At 45.7% G+C, this 18,107-nt stretch overlaps 2 protein-coding genes across 2 annotated transcripts; one reads left to right on the top strand and one right to left on the bottom strand.

The window, feature by feature from the left end:
- Positions 1 to 2,001: 2,001 nt before the first annotated feature.
- LOC123431188 lies at positions 2,002 to 2,935 on the bottom strand. The gene has a single exon (XM_045115022.1). It carries the CDS (start codon positions 2,838 to 2,840, stop codon positions 2,256 to 2,258), a length of 585 nt encoding a protein of 194 aa, XP_044970957.1. The 5' UTR covers positions 2,841 to 2,935; the 3' UTR covers positions 2,002 to 2,255.
- A 9,223-nt stretch (positions 2,936 to 12,158) lies between these two features.
- On the top strand, positions 12,159 to 16,406 carry LOC123428348 (pyruvate kinase, cytosolic isozyme-like). Its single transcript, XM_045112548.1, has 3 exons — positions 12,159 to 12,683; positions 13,957 to 14,418; positions 15,246 to 16,406. Exons 1-3 carry the CDS (start codon positions 12,414 to 12,416, stop codon positions 16,056 to 16,058), a joined length of 1,545 nt encoding a protein of 514 aa, XP_044968483.1. The 5' UTR covers positions 12,159 to 12,413; the 3' UTR covers positions 16,059 to 16,406.
- Positions 16,407 to 18,107: the final 1,701 nt, after the last annotated feature.

Below are 18,107 nucleotides of genomic sequence, written 5' to 3'. Positions count from 1 at the left end.
GGTCTGGCAAGGCCCAACATTGGTACTACATTTGCCTAATCACCTAATAAAATTGCATAGGGACTTTCCGGACCTCGAGGATAATTTAATCAACCCCCGGGCCAGTGCTCCGCATGAGAGTTGGTCCACCCACCTAGAAGTCGGCGGTGCCACCTCGGGGCAACTCGAGGTTTGGCTACCGTCCACTATGCATAGACGGTGTGTCCTGAAAACGAGATACACGGCTCCTATCGGGTTCGTCGACACACCGGGTGGCCTTGCTGGATTAGTTTTACCTTTGACGAGATATCTTGTGCATCGGGATTCCGGTGATGCTTTGGGTAATCTCAGAGTTGAGGTTTTCCACTAGGGAATCCGACGAGATCGCGAGCTTCGTGATTGAGGATTTCTATGCGGCTTGTGGTAATTTGTGATGGACTAGTTGGAGCATCCCTGCAGGGTTAAATCTTTTCGGAAAGTCGTGCCCGCGGTTATGTGGCAACGTGGAAACTTTGTTTAACACTGGTTCTAGATAACTTGAAGTTAACTTGATTAAAATATGACAACTGTGTGTGTAACCGTGACTGTCTCTTTCGTGAGTTCCTTCTCCGATCGAGGACACGGTGGGGTTATGTCTGACGTAGGTAGGTGTTCAGGATCATTCATTTGATCATCAGTAGTTCACGTCCGTTATGTGTAGATCTTCCCCCTCTTATTTCTTGTACTCGTAAGTTTAGCCACCAAATATATGCTTAGCCGCTGCTGCAATCTCACCACTTAACCTTGCCTCACTCATTAAGCTTTGCTAGTCTTGATACCTTTGGAAATGAGATTGCTGAGTCCCCTGTGGCTTACAGATTACTACAACACTAGTTGCAGGTACAGATAAAGGTTACTCGACGCGAGCGCGTTGATTGTTCATTTGGAGTTGCTTCTTATTCTTCTTCTTAATCGATCTAGGATGGGTTCCAGGCCGGCAGCCTGGGATAGCAAGGATGGACGTCGTTCTTCTTTTGTCGTTTGTTTTCGTCCGTAGTCGGACCCTGCTCTTCTTCATGATGTTTATGTAATGTACTGTTCTGACTCTGATGTAGCTTGTGGCGAGTGTAAGCCAACTCTCTTTATATATCTCTTCTTTTCAGTACATGTACTTGTAACGATATCCATTCTTGCGACACGACGAGATGCGCTTCTATCCCTGACGAGGCCCTCGTGCCAAATTGAGGATAGGGTCGCATCTTGAGCGTGACAGACTAAACCCTAAAACCCATCCCTTATAAGGGAATATTCCGTTATAAGGGTTGGGTTTGAGGGTTATAGTCTTTGCTCCTATTTTTCAACCCTTAAAAGTGTCAAAAATGGCAAATTCTCAACCCTTAAAACTGATTTTAGATTTAAGGGTTTGAGGGTTCTACTAGATATGTTCTTAGGCATGTAGTTTTGCTTTTCTTTTTTTACTTTGATAATACGTAGTGTGTGTTTCTGATTATGGAAGTATGATATTGTTTACATCTCATCTTAATAAATACAATAGTTCAAACAAAATCAATCTTTTTGAATGTGGTGTTTAGGACTTACATTTTTTCGGAGTTTCCTCCTTTTTAAAGACACGTACATGCAAAATATATATTGGTATGTGCATCCATCTAGCTAGAGATTCAGCTCCTTGTGGCCGGGCTGTGCATGGCTGATATCACACCACCCCCAAAAAAAACAAAGGAAAGGAAGCTAGAAAATTAGGCCACAACCGAAAACCAACAAAAAAAAGAAACCAGGCCGGCCCAAGGGAAACTGGGGTTGAATACTCGGCCTGAAGTCAGGTGACTGAGACCTTACTATTTCTCAGCCACCTGAGTTCTCGGCACACCCTTTCTTTTTTCCTGTCCCTCAAGAGACCGAAGGCTGCTCGTCTTTCCGATAGTTTTTGAGCAAACAAGTTGACATGCATGCAATTCTTATTCAAGTTTCATCCAAATTTCTCACGAGAAAGGACATATATAGCAAAACAGAGATGGAAATGACATAACGAACAGTAGTAGTCCTAAACACGCACGAACAAACACGGGGACACATCAAAACACTAGACCAACGGCGACGACACGAAGACGATCGAGGGGCAAGGCTACACCACACATGCATGCAGACATGCAGCTAGCTGCAGCGTGCCCCTTCCCTTATTCCCTTCACCAAAACAACCTAATCGATCAGGATCAAGACGGCCGCCGTAGGACTCAAGGACCCGGCCGTCGACGGCGGCGGCGGCGCGCGGGGAGCGCCTAGCAGGTGGCGATGCAGGACTTGGAGCACTTGGCGGCGCACTTGGCGTGGGCGGAGAGGGTGCAGCCCTTGCCGCACAGCAGCCGCTTCTTGTGGCACTCCTCCTTGGTCAGGCAGCTCTTGGCCGCCGACTTCTCCCCCTCCTTGCTGGTGCTGCTGCTCCCGCCGCTCTCCTCCTTGCCGCGCTCGCCGCTCTCCTCCTTGCCGTGCTCGCGGCTCGCCGACGACGCCGACGGCACCGTGCCCGGGTCGCCGCCCTGCTGGATCGCCACGCCGCCGCCCGGCTTCATCCCCTCCATCGGCATCGTCACCGCGTCGTCGACGTCCTTCTTCTCCTCGGTCCGGACGGACGCCAGGCGCGCGGCGGGCTCCTCCCCCAGCAGGCCCTTGGCCGCCGTGAGGTTGTTGCCGTCCTGCGGCTGCGCCTCCAATGGCTCGATCGCCGCTCCCGCCGTGAGGTGGTCCGCCCGCTTGCCGCCCTGCGGCTGCTCCTCCAACGGCTTGATCGCCGCCCCCGCCGTGGCGGCGAGCACCAGGAGCAGCAGCGCCACGGACGGCACCGCGAGGCCCCAGTTGCGAGACATGGCTGGCTGGCTCGACAGGAGCCTCGGTTAGTCGGCGGCTGCGGCTTGGATCGCTGGAACTTGTATGTGGTGGTACGTGTGTGTGCTCACGCCTTGGGTCTGTGGGAACTCGAGGTGGCCTCGCATTTATAGTGCCGTGGTTGGAGCGGCCGGCGACCATGGCGTGCTGCAACTACCTGCTTCCCAGCGCGCCGGTACCAAGCGCGAGGCTCGTGTGTGCATGCATCGCGATGCTCGTACGTCGTCGTCGAGTCCATATGCATCCATGGGCGCCACAAAGGACTGCACGATCGAACAACGATGAATCAAGTTGCTGAATTTCAGAAAAAATGTTCATGAATTTTCAAAAGATTTTCAGAAAATATATTCAGGAATTTCAAATCTTCTTCCCATATTTCAATAAAAGTTCATAAAATTGTAAAAAATGTTTGCTCGTTCAAAAACATAACATGAATTTAAAAAAATGTTAGGCATAAAAAAATCCTGAATTTCAGAAGTATTTCTCAATTTTTCACAAAATCTTTGCCTATGCAAAAAAATTTGTTCATGAGTTCCAATAAAATTCAAGCCATTTCAAAAAATGATCATTATGTTTAAAAATGTTCATGAACTTCTAATAAATGTTCGCAAATTCAAAACATATGCTGCACATTTTTTGAATTCAATTAACAAATTGTGAATTCAAAAATCGTTAATCCTCATTTGAAAAAATCATCATTTTTAGAAAGTGAGCCTAGCTCACTTGGCTAGTGGGGTGGATGTACAAACCAGCCACCCAGGTTCAAATTCCCACGGGCGCGAATTTGAGTTCTAATTATTTAAAAAAACTCGCTATGGGGGGGTTTCCTTACAGTTTTTTTTCAATAAAATATCATCATTTTTCCAAATGTTCACCGATTTGGTCCCTGGATTATAGAAACATTTCACGAAATTTAAAAAGGAAAAGGATAACCATGTGCAAAACTGCAAATAGAAAAGAAAACGAAAAATGTAAGATAAAATTAAGTAAAAAAGAAAAAAGAAAAGGAGAAAAAACAAAAGAAATGACAAAATAAAATAAAATCGCTTTGGGAAGGAACCTTCCCAAAACTGAACATGAGCTAGTTGGTCAAGCCCATGTACAAAGCGAAGGAGCCCGAGGAGGGGGGGTGGGGGTACGCGCACGACCTACACGTGGAATAGGAGAGGAGATCACTATCACCAACATGGACTTTGTGTTGAACTGTCGACCAATCGAACATAGGAAACGATCGAAGCAAGCGATTGGATGGGTCCATCTATTGTATCATCGGTACCTCTTCATCTTCCGGTTTTGATAATCACCTACAGGGTTCATAGTGGTTTTATATTTTTCTTTTTCTGTTTTTATATACGTTTAGTTTTAATTATTTTTTGTTTCTTTTTTATTTTGTTATTTGTTTATTTATTTTTTTTCTATTTTCTCGTTTTCCTATTCCTTATGCTCGACAAATTTCAATAATTTTTGGTATTTCAAAAAGTATTGTTGTTTTTAAGAAAAATCACGGCTTCAAAAAATGTTCATGTTTAAAAAACGTCCAGGAATTACAAAAACAAATATCGATTCGTAATTTATTCACAGCTTCAGAAAATGTGCATATATTTCAACAAATGTTAATTTTTCACAATCTTAAAAAATCATGTTTCATGAAATGTTCAGAATTTTCAAAAAAAAATGTTCATTTCCAGAATTTGTTCATAATGTCAAAAAGCGACCATGTTTCTGAAAATTCCTTGGAATTTCTAAATTGTGTTTTTTCTCAATTTGTTCAAAGTTTAAAAAATGTTGAGATATTTCAAAAAATATTAATCTGGTCACAATTTCAAAATGTTCGTATTTCAAAAAAGGTAAACGAAGTTTCAAAAAAATCTCATTTTCAAAATTGCTTAGCAATTTAAAAAAAGTTCAGAAATTTTAAAAATGTTCTCCTTATCATAGTTTGTTCGGAAATTAAAAAATGTTCATGTTTTCATATTTTGGCTACAAATGGAAGAAATGGTCGTTAATTTAATAAAATTTAGTGTTTTCAAAAAAAATGTTATTTCAAAAAGTCTTTGCACTATTTCAAAAAAGTTGTTCGTAGTTTTAGAAGAGTTCTCATTTTCAATATTGTTCCTTCAAAAAATAAGATTTCCCAAAAAATACTTTAGTCTTTACAAATTTCATACTCCCTCTGTCCTGAGTTACTTGTCGTAAAAATGTATTCAAATGGATGTAATACATCCATTCTTGTGACAAGTAATTCCGAATGAAGGGAGTATTATTTTCCTACAAGTGATAGTTTAAAAAAAAACTTTTGTGAGAATAAAATCACATTAAAATTTTGAAAAAAAAAATCTTTGACCTGCCAATTTTGCACAACATACTATGAACTACAGTGGCTGGTGACGTGGTTGTATCACAGGAGATCATGTGTTCAATGCCACTAGAACATGTTTTTTGAAAAAAAAATGTTGATATGTTCTTTCATGTTTCGTCGCTGTTGTTCGTTTCTTTAAAAGTCACGCTGTAAATTTCCTACAAAAGTCATCAAGTCGGACTGGCTAGCAGCGCGTGCATATCTGTGGTTATTCGCAGGTTCAGTTCCCACTGGGCCCATGTCAGCGAATCTTTCACTGTTTGCCGCGATAAGCGGCATATAGGAGTTTCCAATAGGAGATCCCCATTACCAACACATTATAAGCTTCACAATGTTAGCGTTTCGCTCTGGCGAACCAGATTGGGCCATCCATCTAGGAACCTCACTTAGCCAGCTCCCCTGCTACTGCATTTTTATCTGCTTCCGTTGGTTTTATCGGTTTGTAATTTTTGTTCTCTCTAAAATAACTTGAATACTTGTTCTAAAAATATATATTTTTGTAAAAATGTGAAGATTTATTATAAAACTACATGAACATTTTTTTCTGAAACATGTATGAACATACTTCAAATCTTGAAAAAGCATAAAAAAATAATTGATGTTATTTACAAAGCATGATTTTTAATTATTTTGACCATTTTTTAATGTGTTGTGTTATCTAAATTATAAAAATAAATAAATATTTTATATTTACAAACATTTTAAAAGCATTATTCTTTGAAGAAAAACCAAAGTTTTTTTATTTTGGTTTTAAAAAATATTGGAAAGCAAAAAACTGTAATGGCCGGACAATGATACTAAAATTTATCCAACTTAATAAGATTGATAATTTTGTTACTACATTGGACGTCATGAACACGTAGATTTTAATTCACATGATACAGGGGACGAATGTTGATGATGCTTGTCCAAAACAGGGCAATGTGCAGTGCCGCTCGAGAAACTCGAGATTTGGTTATTTTACACTAGTTCATTTGGACGTATCCTGAGAACGAGATACATGGTTTCTATGAGTTTATTGACATGTTGGGTGGTCTTGCTGATTTAGTTTTATCTTTGACTACTGGCTTGTCCACAGGGATTCCTTGCAGTTATTATGATGTGAGATTTTTCATCGAATGCGTGTTATAATTTCTGATGGACTATTTGAAGCATCCCTGTAGGGTCATAAAATTTAGAAAGTTGTGTCTACGGTTATGTGATGATTTCAAAATTATAATATCTGGTTGTAAAGAACTTCAAATTAAATCAACTAAAATTCACCAACCGCGTGGGTAACAATGACCGTCCATTCTTGTAAGGTTTGATGCAAGAAGAGAACACGATGGATTTACGATTGACTCGTAAGTATGTGTTCATGATCATTACTACATCACGCCCGATTATACGTAGATCAATCACTCTTCTTATTCTTCTACTCGTAAGTTAGCCAGATATAAATGATTAGTGTTTGTTGCGGCCTCGCCACTTAACCATTTTATATCCGTTAAGCTTTGCTAGTTTTTATACCCATGCTAATGAGATTGCTTAGTCCCATAAAGGCTCACTTATTACTACAGCAAGAGGTGCAGGTACATGTAAACCGATGTTTGACGTGAGAGCGATGTTTGTCCTATCTAGAGTTCTTCTTCTTCTTCTTCTTCTTCATATTCTTCGACGATGACGATGATCATAGGATAGATTCGCGGTTGGCAGCCTGAGATTAGCAGGGTGGACGTCTTCTTTTTTCGTTTGTTTTTATCCGTAGCAGGACCCTGCTCTTTTATATGACGATTGCTACGTATTGATGTATTAGGATATTCATGTTGTACCTTGTGGCGAGTGTAATCCTATATCTTGCATTCTTTTCTTTTTAGTAAATGTGTTTGTGACGATATCCACCTTGTTAAAGCGTCTCCAATATGCATGTTTATCCTTAGCGAGACTTTCAAGTTTTTATGAGGATAAGAATGCATATTGGTCGTTAGATCCTTGGCGGGTCCTCATCCCAGCCTACACTGGCAGGACGACGTGGTAAGCACCCCATATTCCAGGACACCAACAGAAAGAGCTCCCCATTTCACACAAGCTCTTTCATACAAATGGCATGCAATGATACGGCTTTCTATCTCCCTCTCCGCAAAATAGTTACGTAGTCGAAAAGTTGTCTAGTCTTTGATCGGGCCTGGTTATGGACGGCGAAGCCCTGCTGGATAGTGGACTCCGGATGTGTGCAATTCAATAAAGGGGTCATAGTTTTGATCTTAGTTTGATAGGTGGAGAGTGGTTCTGTCCAAGAGCCTCTAGAAGGATTGTTCGAGTTTGTGTCCGAGGGAGAACATCCTCGCGGTTCGTAGTGATCCTCGACGTGTATGCATCTTCATAGTGATCCTCGAGTCTCCTTTCGTTGCGCTGCAAGTCGGTAATTATCAGATCAAACTGCGTATGCATCTTCGTAGTGATCCTAGACGTGTATGTAGTTCGTCATTTTTTTCTGTTGTGTTATCCTGCAGCCAGGGTGATGGAGTTGTGGCGAAAGCAAGAGAAAAAGGAAAGAAAAATAATGGGGAGGATGGAAGTGTAGGTCCGATAAGGGTTTTGGATGGACAGGAGGTGTCAGAGTTCTACGTGGTTGTTGTTGGACTTTCGTAAAGACCCCGCATTTGTCTTTGTTTTATCAAAAATAATATGTCTGTATTGCTCAACTAATCGATACAAACACACGTTGGTTCGATAAACCGCATCCAAATCACGTGGTCCGCAACACACGATTTAAGTGACCGCTTTGAAGATGCCCTCAGAGCATCTCCAACACTGGATGTAAAAAACACACGCACTATAAATTCAGTGCATCTTCCACGCATCCTCGCATCGCCACGCGCCCTTTATCGCTCTCTCGCCTCACCTTGCCGCCGCCGCGTCATCGCAGAACTTCGGGCTACCGTGGCGTACGCGCGCGCCCCTCCGGCACCTTGTACGTCGAGATCCGCTCTGGTGACATGCGCCCCGGCTTCAACACCGCCTACGAGGACGCTCGCGCGTACGACGCGGTGGCGTGACGCCTCAACCGGACTCATAGGGAAATGAATTTTCCCGAGGTGATGACGCGGAAGTGGGTGCAGCAGCTCGCGCCTTCCGTGCGGGTTGTCACCGAAGAGGACCGTCGCCTGAACCGGAGGCTGGAGCGCCGCCTCGGCATCGCTCAGATGGACGAACATGTCAGGGAGGAGTGGCGCCAACAGTTCCCGCAGGACGTCCTCGACGAGCACGCATCCTCCGCGCAAAGGAGGGCGAAGAGGAGGCGGAGCAAGTCGCCTATCGTGAGGACAGACGTACGCGGAAGCAAGCCGCACTCTTCAATATGAAGCTCAAGAAAGCGTCAGACTTAGTCCACAGATAATGAACAGTGGGTTGTCGCCTTCATCACCATGACAGAGTCGGAGACCAGCGCGTTGGAGAAAAACGACGAGGAATAGCTTATCGTTTTTTATTATGTACTAGATGAATTATTGATGGGAGTAGTTTCTATCTATGTGAACTATCTATACTATCTATCATTTTTTATCTTGTATTTGCGTAAAAATGTGCAAGTTAAAATTTTAACGCGTCGAACTTTTAGCGTTTCTGCTGGAACAACGGGCGCTCATTTTTTTCGACTACTGTTTGAGCCAACGCTTTATGACGCGTTAAATAATATTATTCCTGTCTTGTAAAGTGTTTTTTTTACATGTTGTAAAATTTTACTCTAGTATATCGTTCCATGGCTGTCTAAAAGACAAGGACCGTTGCGAAGCTCTACCGCCCGTGACACGGATGGAGATGGTCAAAGAAAGAACCTTTTAGAAAAGAAACCGCAAGGCAAAATGGAACCGCAAATTTCCTTCCACCGAGTAACAAAATTATTCAATGCCATTTTTCCGCAGTGACATGCGCACGGACCCATGATGGGACGTGCGGTACACTCTCGGTCGGACCGTCACCGGCTATCACCAAAAGCGCAGTAGGGACGAAAGAGCGGCACGTTCCGGTCCGGTCCGGGGGTCCAGAACGAGGGGCGGGCGATGAAAGTGAAAATGGTCGCCGGTTTTTGACGGGCGTTGCGCTGCCCGCTGGTTTTGCCGTCAGGGGTACCGTGCCGCGGCATATGCCCTCGCGTGGGGACGAATGATCCGTCCTCGAGATCCCGAGCGGACCCCGCGCCGCAACGAGGCCGCTACTGCTAGTGCCACGGCCAGCTGCCCAGCCACATTCTCTCGGCCATCGATCCCGAGCGGACCCCGCGCCGCAAAGAAACACAAGGAGTACTAAATAGCACAATGCTCAGCAAAACCAGCATTACAAAATTTGAAAAATATGGTTAAGTCCTTGAGCGTGCCAAAGTCCTATTCCTCCGGAGCATCTACAACCGGAACCCTCGTACCCGTCTCGAACGCGTGGACATGCCTCCCGATCGGTGACAGGTCACAAAAACCACAACCCAATCGGACCCCACATGCCCATCTCAAACACCCGGTCTGACCGATACCCCTCATATCCAGCCCAGATATAGGGCGGGTATGGGGTGGCCTGGTCATGTCCGGGCACGTCTGCCTGAGAGGCCCAGACCCACCACTAACCCCACAAAACCCCCACTCCGGGCGCCTCCTTTCCAACCCTAGCTCACTCTCTCTCGCTCCATCTTCTCATCCCCCTCTTCGAGTCCGATCCCACCGAGTGTGATGTCGAACCCCCGCAGTCGCTCCGGCTCCGAAGGCGACTACGATGAGGAGATGGCCCTTCGCATCGCCTTGGAGCGGTCCATGGTGGATACCGACGGCAGCTCCGGATCTGGAGCTCAACCGCAGCTCCCGCGTCAGCGGAGCTATGACGCCGGAGCTGGACCCTTCCGGCCCTCGTGCAGCTCCGTCAGGATTGTGCAATCCGCACCTACCCAAACCGCTATCGTTCCCCCGCCAGCAGCTTTGGGTCCTAGTGCCCACAGTGGCGGACCTAGAAAGTATTTTAACTAGGGACAAAGTATTCGAGTGGGGACATATTTGTTCAAAATTCAAAGAATTTTAGCATATTTTTCGAAAAGCACAAGCAATTATTACTAGAGTTTCAAATTTTGAGTGGGGGCCTAGGCCCCCACTCACCTCAATGTAGGTCCGCCCCTGAGTGCCCACGTCGTTGGCCCGCAAGCGCACTTCGAAAATCGAAGGCGCGCACCGCCCGCGTGAGAGGCAGCATGCAAGGGAGAGGAAAGCCGCCGCGGGATGCTGGCGGAGCCCGAGGAGGACAAACGCCTCCTCGCATGGGTGTACCGCCGGTCCCTCACGACGGTGGAGATAGACACTCAACGCCTCCAACGGAAGAACGCCAAGGCACTTCAGCTTGCTATTGAGCAGTCGGAGCGCGAGGCGAAGGAGCTAGCGGGAGAGAAGGCCCGACTCGTGAAGATGAAGCGAGAGCAGGACAGGGTCGTCCTTCGGATGAAGGGCCTCATCATCCTCTCGGGCTCCGACTCCGACGACAGCGACAGTGGCACCTTGTCCTCCGACCCTCCTCCAGCCACAAACGACTACAATTGCGCCGACGACCTGAAGGGCAAAGAGCCGGGGAGGAAGTGGTGATCTGCCCCCACTCTCCCTCTTACGCAATGTTTATATATATTTTTTAGTAATAGTAATTTAAGGTCAAAGGGCCAGCTAAAATTATTTCCATGACGAACAAGTGGGGCATGCCATTCCGACGTCGGACGACAAATGATGATGTCAACTACGGGTGTTTTGACGTCGGCTTAGACGATGGAAGAAGGGGTTCAAAGGGGTAGGGTTCTAGATCGAAGGCCGGAGAGGGGTTTTAGGAGTGGGTACGACGTGTCGGACTCCCCAGTTCAAGGGCGATTTGCGCAATCTCGAATGTTTGGACCGGTCCGGACGAATTTAATGGGCCGTCGTGAATACCTGAAAATGCCCGAACCATCTTATCCCCCAAACATATAGCCGGCCTTGCACGACGCTACTATCGTTGATTCACTATCATTGTGGTCCCTTAGACGGCCGATCCTTGCAATATGTGCGGGTAGGCGTCGATGACTTCTTACGATGTACGACATCATCGATCGCGTAGCGATGGAGTTAATCAAAAGCACACAACACTTACTACCTCACATTGGAAATCTATTTATTCTTCACCTCTTGCTTTCTTCAGTATGGTTTTTAAGTGATAGAGATTTTTTTTGGCAAAGAAAATAAAATTGATAGAGGATTGAGAAAAGTTTCCCTTGGGCGCGCCGGCGGAAGCAACGCGCCGATCGCTCGCTGTACACGCGTCTCGCGCGTATGGTCATGCAACATTTTCCCCTGTGGTGATCGTTTAAATTTGCTATAACCGGTGTCCAAATTTACTACATTTACCACTAAAAAAGCTGCATATAAGTTTGGTTGCAACCTCAGTTCGTGGAATTTTTTGCTACAATCGGTGTTTTTTGCTACAGTCGTGTTAATTTTTGCTACAACCGGTATCATTTTTTGTTGCAACCATTCATTAAAAAAAGTTGCATACACGTTCGTCAGAGTTGCAACCCGAGTTCACCGGATTGTTTTGCTACAACCCTTATTTTGTTTTGCTACCACGCATCATCAGCTTCATTTTTTTGTTACGACCACGTTAATATTTTTTTGCTACAATTATATTTTTGTTACAACCGTAGACGAGATTTATTGCATCGTGAAAGAAATTTGTTGCATAATTTTTTTTTTACTACATGAAGATCTAACGATGCAACACGTGTGCAGCTGATGGATCCGACGGCCGCGCGCGGCCAGCTGAAAGTTTTGACCGGTGCAGGACACCGCCTCTAGAGGATTTCCATCATCAGCAAGTAATAATAGCCAGCCAAGTAGTCCCAACTTCTTCCCCAAGAAGATGAAGAAGAAAAAAAGAAGAAGACACGGAAAACGGCTGACGCTAACGGAGAGGCACTGGTGGCCGAGAGCGTCCGCGTCCACCTCTCCACTCGACTCGGTGCCCAAACCACGTGTCCATCTTCCTCCTCCCTCCGCCTCTTCGCCCACCGAATCGCCCAACCCACCCACAAGAAAATCCCCCCTTCCAATCCTATAAAACTTCCATCCATCCGCCCGCGACCAAATCCAAATCTCATCGCCGTCGCCACACCCACACCCCCGACCCCTCCTCCTCCTCCCCAGACCACACCACACCGCGGGCGGCGATGGCGAACATCGACATGGCGGCGGTGCTGGCGGACCTGGAGCGGGACGCGGCGGCGGACGCGCGGACGCCTCGGACCAAGCTCGTGTGCACGCTCGGCCCGGCCTCCCGCTCCGTGCCCATGCTCGAGAAGCTGCTCCGCGCCGGGATGAACGTCGCGCGCTTCAACTTCTCCCACGGCACCCACGAGTACCACCAGGAGACCCTCGACGCCCTCCGCCAGGCCATGCACAACACCGGCATCCTCTGCGCCGTCATGCTCGACACCAAGGTAACATTCTTCATTCTTTTCTACGCCGGATCGGCCCATTTCGTCGAGTAGCTTCTCTCGGTTTTGGTTCGAGAATGGACTCCGATCTACTCATCTGTCGTCGATCGGAGTTGGATTGGGGTGATCTGGAGGCAACGGCATGGTCGGATTAGGATTTCAGCTTTGGTGGTTTTGACTTATTTTGAGGGGCTACATTTCATGGCACGCACATGTGTGCTTAGATTGGCCCCGGGTGCTCTGCCTTGTCGTACAAGGTCGGATCTAGGATTGGGCTGCTGCGGGTGGTTGGCTGCTGCCCATTTGCGATGCCGGCGAAACGGAATAGATATATCATGGGATGGCATGTAGGGTGACACGCTATGGGGTGGCCTGCGCAGCGGCATCCGTCTCGTGTTGTCGTCGGCCTACGGATCCCGTTATCATCATCAGCGGACGCTGATTGCTCAGTGCTGGAGACGGTTGCGCCGTAAGACCTGGCGGTCTCCGAACCACCTGCTGTATTTATAATACAGTACATCATGTTAGTTAACACAAGTTTTGCATATTGTCAGCATGTTGTTCAGTTACTTTGTTCACTAGTGGTTTTACTGTATGTTTAACTGGCCAGACATTACTTGTAAATATTTTTTAAGGATGGTTTAGTGGCTGCTTTTTCAGATCTTGGTGTTAAGATATCGCTGGCTCTCATGGGAACTTCTGTTCATGCTCTTAAATAGTAGAAGGAAGCGATTGATACACTTATTAGAGAGGTTTTATTTGGCAGTAAGAAAACATGCTCGAGTAATTGTTTATTACACAATAATGGCTTAATGTTTCGTCTCATTCATATATATATAACTATTTCTTCATCTTGTGGTGCTTCACAGATCACATGTTTAAATTTAATGGTTTTATTTCTTTCTTACTCCCTCCGTTCACTATTTTAAGATTTTTTTTTGATATTTCAATATGAACTACACACGGACTGAAATGGGTTAACAAATACACTAAAACGAGTCTACACACATCCGATTTAGGAAAAAAAATAGAACATCTTATAATAGTAAACCGAGGGAGTAGTTCAGTAAGCTCAATGAGACTGGTCCTTGCAAGCAGTTGTTTTTAGTGCAGTGTTTTCTTTTGGTGACCATTTCGTATAATGTTTTTGGCAAAAAGGAAAGACTGTTTCATATGATGTGTAATCTGTAACCTACATTCTGATTGGATTCTTGTAAGTAGGTATTTGAGGGCATTATATGATGATCTGTACTGAGTATTTTCTTCATTACTGCAGGGACCTGAGATTCGTACTGGATTTTTGAAGGATGGTAAACCAATCAAACTGACAAAGGGTCAAGAAATCACTGTTTCCACTGACTATGATATCAAGGGCGATACAAACACGATCTCCATGAGTTACAAGAAACTTCCTCAGGATGTGAAGCCTGGGCATGTCATACTATGTGCTGATGGTACCATCTCCTTGGCTGTTCTGTCTTGCGACCCAGAAGCTGGAACTGTCAGATGTAGGTGTGAGAACACTGCAATGCTTGGAGAGAGGAAGAATTGTAATCTGCCAGGAATTGTCGTCGACCTTCCTACGCTGACGGAGAAGGATAAGGAGGACATTTTGGGATGGGGCGTGCCAAATGACATTGACATGATTGCTTTGTCGTTTGTCCGCAAAGGATCAGATTTGGTGACCGTCAGGCAGCTTCTTGGACAGCATGCAAAGCGCATCAAGTTAATGTCAAAGGTTTGTATGTTTGTTACTCTCAGCTATTTTATGCGTTCACGTAGTGTTCATTTTCCTGTCCTTGCTAAACTCTTTCATATTCTCTGCAATGATGAAACGTTTCTGCATGATAGTTAAGTACCAGGGCAACCATAGATGATGTTTCTTTGTTACATCGAGGTTGAGCTGCCTAACTGTTTTGCAGTCAATCTTTTTGTTGATACTTATTACACACTGGATGAACTCCTTGGTTCTTCCCTATGACCTGTTTCACATGTGCTCCTGTTTGTAAAAACCGGCGTAGTCTATTCTATGCTCTATTAGGCAAAAATACACAATTGACTATCTTATTTGTGCTTTCCTTAACGACACGCTTGCTTAAAATTGGGACAATTAGCTGTGCCTCTTTTTTAGTTAAGTACCAGGGCAACCATCGATGACGTTTCTTTCTTACATTGAGCTGCCTAACTGTTTTGCAGTCGAGCTTTTTGTTAATACACACTGGAAATCTCAATTCTGGAACCCATGAACTCTTTGGTTCTTCCCTGTGGCCCGTTTCACATCTGCTCCTGTAGTAAAAAATACACAACTTGTTCTGTTCTTCGTGGTTTCCTTAATGAGCACATTTGGTTAAACCTTGGGACAGTTAGATAAGCAAGTTTTGTCTCTTCTTTTCCTGCATCTCCCCTGACAATGTTCTTTTCCTTGTACTTGGGAGATTGTTCAGGTTACTTGGCTTTGTTTGACTGCCATGTTGACAAAATCTACTGTGTATATATACATATGTGCTTGCCTGTGACCATGTTAGTTATCGCGTTATGTATCTGACTTCTTTCTTGAATCTGTAGGTTGAAAACCAAGAGGGCATTGTAAACTTTGATGACATTCTGAGGGAAACCGATGCCTTTATGGTTGCTAGAGGTGATCTTGGAATGGAGATTCCAGTCGAGAAGATATTCCTTGCACAGAAAATGATGATCTACAAGTGCAACCTTGCTGGCAAGCCTGTGGTCACAGCGACACAGATGCTTGAGTCCATGATCAAGTCCCCCAGGCCAACTCGCGCTGAGGCTACCGACGTTGCAAATGCTGTGCTTGATGGAACTGATTGTGTCATGCTCAGTGGTGAAAGTGCTGCTGGAGCATACCCCGAGGTGGCTGTGAAGATCATGGCTCGCATCTGCGTGGAGGCGGAGTCTTCCCTGGACAACGACGCCGTCTTCAAGGAGATGATCAAGGCCGCACCCCTCCCGATGAGCCCGCTCGAGTCCCTCGCCTCCTCGGCGGTGCGGACTGCCAACAAGGCCAGGGCCACTCTGATCGTCGTCCTGACCCGTGGCGGCACCACGGCCAAGCTGGTTGCCAAGTACCGGCCCAGGGTTCCGATCCTTTCGGTGGTCGTCCCGGTGCTGACGACCGACTCGTTCGACTGGACCATTAGCTCCGAGGGCCCCGCCAGGCACAGCCTGATCTACAGAGGCCTGATCCCGCTCCTTGCCGAAGGCTCTGCCAAGGCCACAGACTCAGAGTCGACAGAGGAGATCCTCCAGGCTGCGCTCAAGTCGGCCGTGAAGAAGCAGCTCTGCAAGGCCGGCGATGCTGTCGTCGTCCTGCACCGCATCGGCGTCGCCTCCGTCATCAAGATCTGCACCGTCCAGTGATGTCCGCCGGGCATGGTGACCCGAGCACCCCGGTCCTTGCTGCCGTGGCGAAACCTGGGTCTTGTGGAAACAAGTTGATATCGTACCGTCCGTTGCAGTTTGTTGCATAGATCCGATCCGAGCTGGTAAATTAGGAGGGAGAGGACTCCGTTATATAGAGCTCTTTTATTACCGTTGGTATGCCCCCTGTAGTATGGTGTGTGGCAGGTGTCATGCCTGCACAATTTTTTCTCTAATTAGCTGCTGCTGCTGCTTGTTGTATTCTGAACTCTGAAGTACTCGTTTGGTAGTGATGTCTGTCGATACATGTGGTAATAATAAGATTTTGGCATCGTTTACCGAGGACAATGCGTATCTCCATCACGGTCTCTCAAAAGAAGAATTATTTGTTGTGAGGATGCTATCTTTCAACTTCACAGGAAATTCGATTGGGAACCGAAGATACAGTCGCACACAACAGATAATATACACTATATTTTCCCTTGACACGTGCCCTCTATTCCTTTTTCTTTTTTTCTTCTTCTACATAATGTTTCCTTTGTCAGTGTATATGGGCCGCCAGGCTCGAATCGGCTGCTTTATTTTGGTTGGCCCGGCCTTTCGCTTTTCCTATACGGAGTCCTCGAGGGAACGTCCGCTGCCGTTCCTCCCGCTGTCATGGTGGCCGTCTCCGAACAGCCGCCGTGAGATGGATGCGGCCGCTTCGTTGCGCTTTTGCCGCGGGCAGGCGGGCCCTCCACTCCCTCTGTTCCAGATGGGTACAGGTTCAAATCCCCCTTTCTTTCTAATTTAATCTCTGCAGCGATCTCTGCTGCTTCAGGTTCCTCTGTTTCTAATCTAAGTCGATTTTCAAAAGGTGCAAGTTTTGTGCAGTGGATCTTTTTTGCAAGTTGCAAGTTTTCTAGAAAAGCTAATCTGAGTTAATTATACGGAAGATGACACCCATCGGTTTGGAGAGCTAGGTCTGAGTAGGAACAGAACCTTTTCAGTTCAACGTCATTGACTGGGTAGGTGGACTAAGTTCATCATGTAATATAATGCTTTTATTTTATGTCAGAGTTAATGTGATTGTTTTCATTATTGGACAAAATCAGGGTCACCGCCTACCCTTTTGAACTTCAGGTTCCATGTTTGTTAGCGTCCTGTATTATTTCCTGCAACCGGGTATGTCAATTCTGCTGAAGTACGAACTGTAGCTGTTTCTCTGTCTTATGATTTTCAGATGTTTGCTCTGGTTGTTTTCTCTATTTACATAATTGCTGCTGCTGCTGCTTTTAAACTCTTTTATTTATTTATTTCCTGCAGTTGGGCATGTTAATTCTGCTGAAGCACGAACTGTAGCTGTTTCTCTGTCTTATGATCTTCAGATGTTTGCTCTGGTTGTTTCCCCTATTTACATAATTGCTGTTGCTGCTTCTTACCTCTTTTATTTATTTATTTCCTGCAGCTGGGCATGTTAATTCTGCTGAAGCACGACGCCGTCGTCGAGATATTAGACAGGGGAAGCGTGTCGTCCAAGACAATTTATTTAAGAAAGGTGTCCCTCAAGCTTTTGAATGTCTGCTTCTTCTTATTGTTGTTTTGGTCATGTCTGAATTTTTCATTATAACCTCATGTTTATACTTCCCCGCTTTCTTATGCTTTCGACAGTATGTACATCTTCTTCTACTGTCGTCCAACGCAATTGTCCCATACTACCGGTTGCACCATCTAGGAGTGCTTTGTTTCGACATCCAGTTAATACCGCCCTGACCTCCGGACCATCATTCATTTTCGGTTTTAGAGTTGTGCCATCTACCTATCCAACACCTTTAGGTACGTGTATGTCGTCTTATCTTTAATTTCTCCTGTTCTTCCATTTTTTACCCCCTGTTTACTTAGTCTGCTCCTTTTTACCGCATGCCTCCTGTTTACTTAGTTCGCTCCTTTTTACCGCAGTGTTTCGTCTGTTGTACGTTCCTCCACTTCAAGCTGGATTCAATAGGAGAAAGAGGAAATTTATTTGGAATCATCGATGGGGCAAAATTAAAAGTACGCTGTTCCTTATTT

The sequence above is a fragment of the Hordeum vulgare genome, chromosome 2H (assembly GCF_904849725.1).
Source record: "Hordeum vulgare subsp. vulgare chromosome 2H, MorexV3_pseudomolecules_assembly, whole genome shotgun sequence".
NCBI lineage: Eukaryota > Viridiplantae > Streptophyta > Magnoliopsida > Poales > Poaceae > Hordeum > Hordeum vulgare.
This window is presented reverse-complemented; position numbering and strand designations above follow the sequence as displayed.

Bases quoted from the DNA above. Each gene is read 5' to 3' on its own strand.
- LOC123431188 (XM_045115022.1), bottom strand. From the start codon at position 2,840: ATGTCTCGCAACTGGGGCCTCGCGGTGCCGTCCGTGGCGCTGCTGCTC.
- LOC123428348 (XM_045112548.1), top strand. From the start codon at position 12,414: ATGGCGAACATCGACATGGCGGCGGTGCTGGCGGACCTGGAGCGGGAC. The intron at 12,684-13,956 runs GTAACATTCTTC...TCATTACTGCAG, and splicing joins CCGTCATGCTCGACACCAAG to GGACCTGAGATTCGTACTGG. The intron at 14,419-15,245 runs GTTTGTATGTTT...TTGAATCTGTAG, and splicing joins GCATCAAGTTAATGTCAAAG to GTTGAAAACCAAGAGGGCAT.